Source organism: Bidens hawaiensis, unplaced genomic scaffold (genome assembly GCF_021521415.1).
Source record: "Bidens hawaiensis isolate Kalapana, Puna unplaced genomic scaffold, B.hawaiensis_p1.1 tig00062324_1, whole genome shotgun sequence".
In the NCBI taxonomy this organism is placed as follows: domain Eukaryota; kingdom Viridiplantae; phylum Streptophyta; class Magnoliopsida; order Asterales; family Asteraceae; genus Bidens; species Bidens hawaiensis.
Window position 1 is genome coordinate 26,449 of NW_027501187.1, and position 7,172 is coordinate 33,620.

The window sequence follows — 7,172 nt, forward strand, 5'->3', positions numbered from 1 at the left end:
TATTCTAGCTTAGCTCCCTAAAGATCATAGCTTCCAAATTGTATGAAATAAAGCAAATTCTTAAATTCAAAATAATTCTTGCTTTGTCTGCCATTTTTTTTACATTGTACAATGTTTCATCATTATAAGGCATTGTTAAACAACTTAAACTCTAGAATTTGGTCAAGCAAGTTCAGACCTAGTATATTTTCTTAAATAGACATAGCCTCTATATCGAAATTTCTTCAGCCCTAGGTGACACGATAAAGTGGCGTGTGTCAATATTTCAGTTACAGTAGCCAAGGCCTAAGAGATTTAATTAGTATCCGTTAGTGTAGTTAAAACAGTTAATAAGTGGCCTGATAAGTCAAGGTGTTTAGATATAAAAAGAACACATGAGGCACCCATGATACTCTTTTATTAAAGTAGAGAGATTTAATTTAAGTATTATTAGGATTCATCTAATCTAAGCGAGTCAAATAGTTTAGCTCCTCCTAGCTACAAAAACACCCAAATAACTTGAAAAATCGAGTGGGCCTTTCTAATGTTAAGATTGTACCAAACCGAATCAAAAGGTAAAATGGGTGCAAGTATTTCCTATGATTCACTCAAAACACTCGGTGTAAAGGTGTATAAAAATCGCACAATGCTAAATAATTGAAGCAGAAGATAACACAAAGAATGTTTAGTTATCATTTATCAAATCTTCACCTATTAACATGTGAAAGTTGTACAAATTAAGAGGAATTTAAAGGATTGTTATGTGGCAAGGGTTGATGGTGTGAAGATGGATATATAAGTGGTAAAAGGGTTAAGACATTGATGTAGCTAGATACTAATTACGATCAAATACATAAATAAATATACACATAAGTTCAAAATATTCGTATTTTTTTAACCCTACACTTGTGTAGCATGTGTCCCTATCCACCGATGAACATATACAACAACCGAGTCCAAACATTTATTAAAGCGGTTAAACTGCATACTCAAGTAGGGCGCTCCTTTTTCTCTTGCACCCGTCATGTAATTTTCCAAAAAGAACTATTAAGCAGTTCAACTTCAACCTAACCTCACTCGAAAGTGTGGCCACAACATAATGTTGTAATCTCTTGATGTCTAACCTTTCCACTGAATTTTACCATCTAAAGTCGTATTAGAAGGAAATCAGGTATCTTGATATGAGAGATTTTGATTGACTTTAGTCTCATGATTCTCATCCAAAAGCCGACTTGTGCACAAGATCTCTTACTAAACCTTTAGTTAGATGATCATGTAAGTTTTTTGAGTACGGACTACTCAATTGATATGCAATGACGGATTTAGAAGGAAAACTCAGAAGTATCCCAGAAAAACATTTTGAACCTAGGGCCTTCGACGGAACCTGAACATATTAATTAGAGATCTGAGTTAACTTTTGTGTTATTCACGATCGTATGACGACTACTTTCTATTAACAATCAGTGTATTACAAACTCCAAAACGTCAACTTCTTTTAACATTACCTTAATATCAGTTAATATTAACCTAAAGTTGAATAATAAATGGGTAAAAGTTAAAACCTTGTTAGCTTGCTGTCTAGAAAGGAAGTTAAAAGAAAATGATAAAGAAAATAGCAACAAATGGTTAAAAGTTAAATAAAATGATAGAAGAAAATAATAATATGAAATTGAATAAATAATAAAAGAAAATAATAATCAATGGTTAAAACTTAAAACTTAAAACCTTGTAAACGTTGTTATCTAAAAAGATATATTTCTCTTTTAAAAAGACTGGCTTCTTTTTTTTAGCATTCTTTTGTAATGAATTGGGTCGTGGCTTAAAACATTTCCAATGGGATTTTCATCTTCATTTTTAAATTTTAACTAAAAAACATAAATTTTTTTAATTACTCATCATTTTCTATAAACCTTCCCTAGCTCATTCTTCAATCCCATCCTATATTCTTTTTTTTATTAATTTTTCTCTTTCCTTCATTTATAATTTTAACTATTAACTATTTTGTCTTATTATCATTTTAAATATAAATTGATTTCTAATATCTTTTTATAAAAGGGTAGTTGGAAATGAAGTGTTTTGACAATGCTCTAAATTTGAAGGCTACCTATACAATTTCATTAAAATTTAGAAATAGAGTTTAGAGATATGGAATTGTTTGGTGTGGTTATTTAGATGATTTTTTTTAAGAAAAATGAAGATGGGTATAGAGAACCCAATAGGAATGCTCATGAGTAAAAAAAAGGCCCAATCAGTATTAGGTTAATATAAGATCATCTTCCTCGCCTCCCATTAATTGTTCCTGCTTTTAGTAGCACCTTGTGACAAATACAACAGAAAAAAAAGAAATCTGGTTGTCTCATTTTTACACTTTTTTCTTCTCAATACTCTCTAGGGGTACCATAATATTTGCTTAGGATATCCTAATACATAAAACAAAGTATAAAAAGAAATTTTTGCCCTAATTTTACACTTTGTCATGAAAGTTAAGGGTTAACCCAGACAAACCCTGGATACACTCTAGATCCGCCCCTGCTGATATCACACCATACATGATGAGCTAATGTATCATGCTATGTCTAATAGCACACATAATTATGAACTATAGTCGCTCCACGTAGTAAGGATTGTGCACCCAAAATGTACAAAAATATTCGTCTTCAACCAATCTACTTGTAGATATTACAACCTTTGAGATGAATGAAATATGAAAATCTCTCAAACTAGTGTGATATGTAGAAAAACGAAGTCGTACTATCCTGCAATAGCACAACTAAACGTTGACAACAAGTGCACTTGTCTCTTGACACGGTGATAGTTTGTAAAATTAGACTATCACCACTCGAATTAATCGTTGGTCCATGGTCACAATTCACAAACCATATCATGAGCAACAATAGATATCGTGATAAATAAAGACCCTTTGAGTATAATTTAGTGACTACTGTGTCCGGTATTGGTTTAGTGATCTCCCTAACAAACCTGTTAGGCATCACAACCTCTATGTTCTCTATTTATGTGTGTGTTTTTGTCTATAGGGTTGAACTAATTTCACTGTCAATGACAATTTGTCATCTAAGTCATGCTTTTATACAACAATTAGAAATGAAGGTTTATGTGATACACGACTTATATTCGAATAAACATACATATGTAACACCCTCAACAAACTAAATAATTTTATAAACTTTATTTATTTATAAATTATAAGTTTAGGTGTTACATTTTAAAATTCAAAACGCTTGTTGCATGGTTTGTACCTTCTGAAGTTTGACCCACTTAACTTTCTTCAGGCGGTACCATTTTCTCCAACGTTCACTTTTCGTACACTACAGTCTTTCAGAAACTTTTTATAACATATCAGAAGTTACAACCCTCACAGCACATGTTACAAGTAAAAGCCTTGAGGAATGAGAAAGAAATAAGAATACTGAATACCTTCTTGTCCACTCCAAGCCCAAATTCCCCACCATAAAGTTGCAACCAGTCTCATATTTCTCATTCCATTGCTTGTCACCATCACAAAATGTTCAAAACCACAATCCTCTTACTTTCTCTGTTCTTTCACTCCTCTTCTGGTAAGCTCAAAATCACATAGTCTTATGTTTGTTTGTAATGTTTTCTGGTTTTTGTTCATAGCGGTGTAAAGTAGCTGAGTCCGAGTTCGGCTTGTTTTGACATACGAGAGCTTGAGCTTAAACTCGGTTCTTTTCAAACTGTTTTTAGAACTTGAGCTCGGCTCGTTAGTCGTTTTTGACATTTTTTCAAGCTCAAGTTTGTATTGTGCTCAGCTTGTTTATTATTTCTAGTTAATTTATTATCACTTTTGTAATTTTAATAAAAATCTTAACGAGCCAAGCTCGAGGTCGAGACTGCTCATTTATCATTTACTAAATAATTTATATATATGTAGTTTTTAATTTATTTTTATATATATTTAAATGAAAAGTAAAAACCTCATCGAGCCTAAGCGTGGCATGAGTTTGTGTATAGTATTTTAAACGAGCCAAAACTTAGCTCAAGCTTGGGCCTATATTGTGAAATTAAAACTTAGAAATCCATTAGGCTAAACGAGCATAAATGAGCTTCCCATAACTTGAGTTAGGGCTTGATAAGTAAAACAAGCTTTATTTATTTATGACTGAGATATGCTCATTTGGAGCTTTTTATCAATCCTGCCCTCGAGTGGCTCGGCTAGTTTGCACCCCCATTCGTTCTTAACAATTGGGTATGATTCTGTTATTTTGCAGTTTTATGTCAAGAATCGTTGCAGATTTTAACTCTGCTGCATCGGGTCGATTCACCAAACACGTCTCCAATTCAAACAATGGGAGTTGCCGTGAATGAAGATAACCTTAAAGACGTTTCAAACACCGTCTTAACTGCGGAAAATTGGCTAAGAAATCATGTTTTATCTACTAACATAACCTCCATTATTGTTACTAACAGCCTTCTTTGCAATGACCACACAAACCAAGAAGAGGTTGCTAAGTTAGTTGCAAATTCGTTGAAAAATTTGCATTATTCTCTCACTAGGTGGGGTTTAGACAGAGAAATTAAACTCACTGTTTCTGTCTCCGATGACTGCTTGCACAAGTCACACCTTAAGCCTGTCTTAAGGCTTTTGGACAGCCTTAACTCGACTTACTCCGTAAATCCAACACTATTCTCTGATGAAATTGCTAAATTGGTTACTTCTGAGTTGGATTATGCGAATGTTTTCGGGGTTTTTCGATCCGAGACAGTGAATGTGATTTTGCCTAAGCTAAAACAAGCGAAAACGATATCACGAAAGCTTTCGTTTGTCGATTACTTGTGGTCGGCTTCGTCTCCGCCTCCGCCGGTTGTTGAATTATCTCCGGCGCCGGCTCCGGCGAGCAGTCCGTCTCATCCTTATGGATTCGGACTGCCGCCATGTAACCCGTACCATGCGGCGCCGCCATTGGTCGGAGGTCATGGTGGACCGGTGGCGGCGCCGCCGATGGTGGGTAGAGTTGCGGAGCCTGTTGCGGCTCCACGAGAAGAGCTATGGTGTGTGGCGAAGCCCAGTGTGCCGTCGGAGAAGCTGCAGGAGGCGTTGGATTATGCGTGTGGGCCCGGTGGAGCGGATTGCGGTCCGATAAAGCCGAATGGGAGCTGTTACTCGCCGGACTCGGTTGTGGCTCATGCTTCGTATGCTTTTAATAGTTATTGGCAGAAGAATAAGAAGAATGGTGGTGTTTGTGGGTTTGAAGGGACTGCAATGCTCATAAGTTCTGATCCAAGTAAGATTATTGTTATTGTTATTATTTTTTATTAATAAATTCATATTTGATTTTGAATATGATTATGTTGGTTTGCAGGTTTCCTACACTGTCGTTTCATACTTGGTTGATTTTTGATGTTTTGGGGCTAATTTGGAGGACGAGCTGCTGGATTTTCTTAGTAATGTTTAATATACGAAGCATTGGAAGTTATTTTATATATTTAATGATGATTAACCTATGTTATTTTGGATGTGATGTGTATAATAACTTTCATTCGCGGTTGAGGTTATATGGATCAATAGTTAGTTAAAACAAATATGAAAGGCGATATAATGTCATGCGTTATTACTAGGGGTATTGGCCCCGGACCAGACCGGACCTGTGACAGCTAAATATATCAAACCTACTATCTTGGCGTAGTGATGGCAATGGTCTGGGTATTGGTAATTCAACGTTCATACATGTTTGTAAAACCGTGTCTCATACCTGGCCCATTATCCGTCAGGTATTTGTCGGGTAATTATCCGTCGAGTATCGGGCATACCCGTTAGGACTTTCAGGTACCTTTTTTTTAATCATTATAATTATTTTATATCTTTTATTCATACAACAGTTATTACAAATTTAAATATAATGCACTCAATATATAGAAGCGTAGTAATAAATAAATAATATCATTATAATTTGTATATAATATTTTATATATATGCTTCACAACTTATGAAATACAAAGAAACTTTCGGGTATATGGTTCGGGTTAACGGGTATGTGCTTTCGGGTAATCGGGCCGGACATCATCTAATCCCATGCCCGGGGTGTATCCGCAAAATTTTTTAAATCCTTATCCTATACCCATCGGGTTTCGGGTATACCCGTCTCATTTGTTTCGGGTATACCTGTCCCATTTGTTTTGAGTATACTCGTCAGGCTCGCACTTTTTTGCCATCCCTGTCTGGCCGTAAGAATGGGTCAGTTATATGGGTTCACGGGTAAGACTTGTTATGTTCACTTTGTATGATATTCATGTTTATATACAAAAACTTAGAACATTACTAGCAAGAGATTCATAAAACATTTAAAAAATTGATGCTTTTGTGATTTCCTTAATTTTTCTCCAAAATGTATGACTTTATATAGTTAAGTTGACACTTTCAGAATATAATTAAGTGATAGCTTATATATTATATATGTATAAATTATTGGTTGATAAACTTTTCTATACTCGTTAAATGATGGTGACGGAAAGGGTCGGTTGTGGTTGAAGGTGGCGTGGGCTATTCACCACTCGGCGAGGTCTTGGAATGCCATTCTAATGATTCTGACGAGTCCGTGTCCGTGGGACCAAATCATAAAGATATACTCAAAGTTGATGGAGGTTGGGTTAGATTTTCACATATGTTTCCAGAATGTGATTAATAATGGTAGGAGGACTTGGTTTTGGCTAGATTGGTGTTTAGGTCCGGTTCCTTTATGCACTTGGTTTGCCAAATTGTTTTCGATTGAAAGAATTAAGGACTGTGTTGTGGCCGATTGATTGTTAATGATTGATGGCTGGGTGTGTGGACGATGGGACTCAGTGGCGGACATACATAGAGGGCGGGGGGGTACTGGGTAGCCTCCGCTACCCCTCAACTTTTTAACGGCAGTGTAAAATATAAAAATTGGCCGGTTTTCGTGTTTCGTTACCCCTGAAAAATAATGTTACCCCTATGATTTCAAGCCCAACCAATTTAAGTTTTAAACTTATCAAAAGCCCAAGCCCAAACCAAAAAACCTATTAACCCATCCCAAAACCGGTTCACTAATCCATTTACAACAACAGCAGCCGCTTCACAATTCCGAGTTCACTACGTCACACCACACCACAGTGCTGGCCTCCACACCACACCACAGCGCCAACCGCCGCCTCGCCGGTCACTCCACACCACATCGTCGACCGCCGGACTACGT

General features: G+C 36.0%; 1 protein-coding gene across 2 annotated transcripts; it reads left to right on the top strand.

The window, feature by feature from the left end:
* The first annotated feature begins 3,486 nt into the window (after positions 1 to 3,486).
* On the top strand, positions 3,487 to 5,550 carry LOC143603642 (glucan endo-1,3-beta-glucosidase 3-like). Of its 2 annotated transcripts, XM_077080390.1 has the most exons (3): positions 3,487 to 3,554; positions 4,227 to 5,240; positions 5,319 to 5,409. In XM_077080390.1, exons 1-3 carry the CDS (start codon positions 3,503 to 3,505, stop codon positions 5,348 to 5,350), a joined length of 1,098 nt encoding a protein of 365 aa, XP_076936505.1. In that variant the 5' UTR covers positions 3,487 to 3,502; the 3' UTR covers positions 5,351 to 5,409. The 2 variants fall into 2 exon arrangements, with proteins under 2 accessions (XP_076936505.1, XP_076936504.1); XM_077080389.1 differs by having other exon boundaries at positions 4,227 to 5,550.
* Positions 5,551 to 7,172: the final 1,622 nt, after the last annotated feature.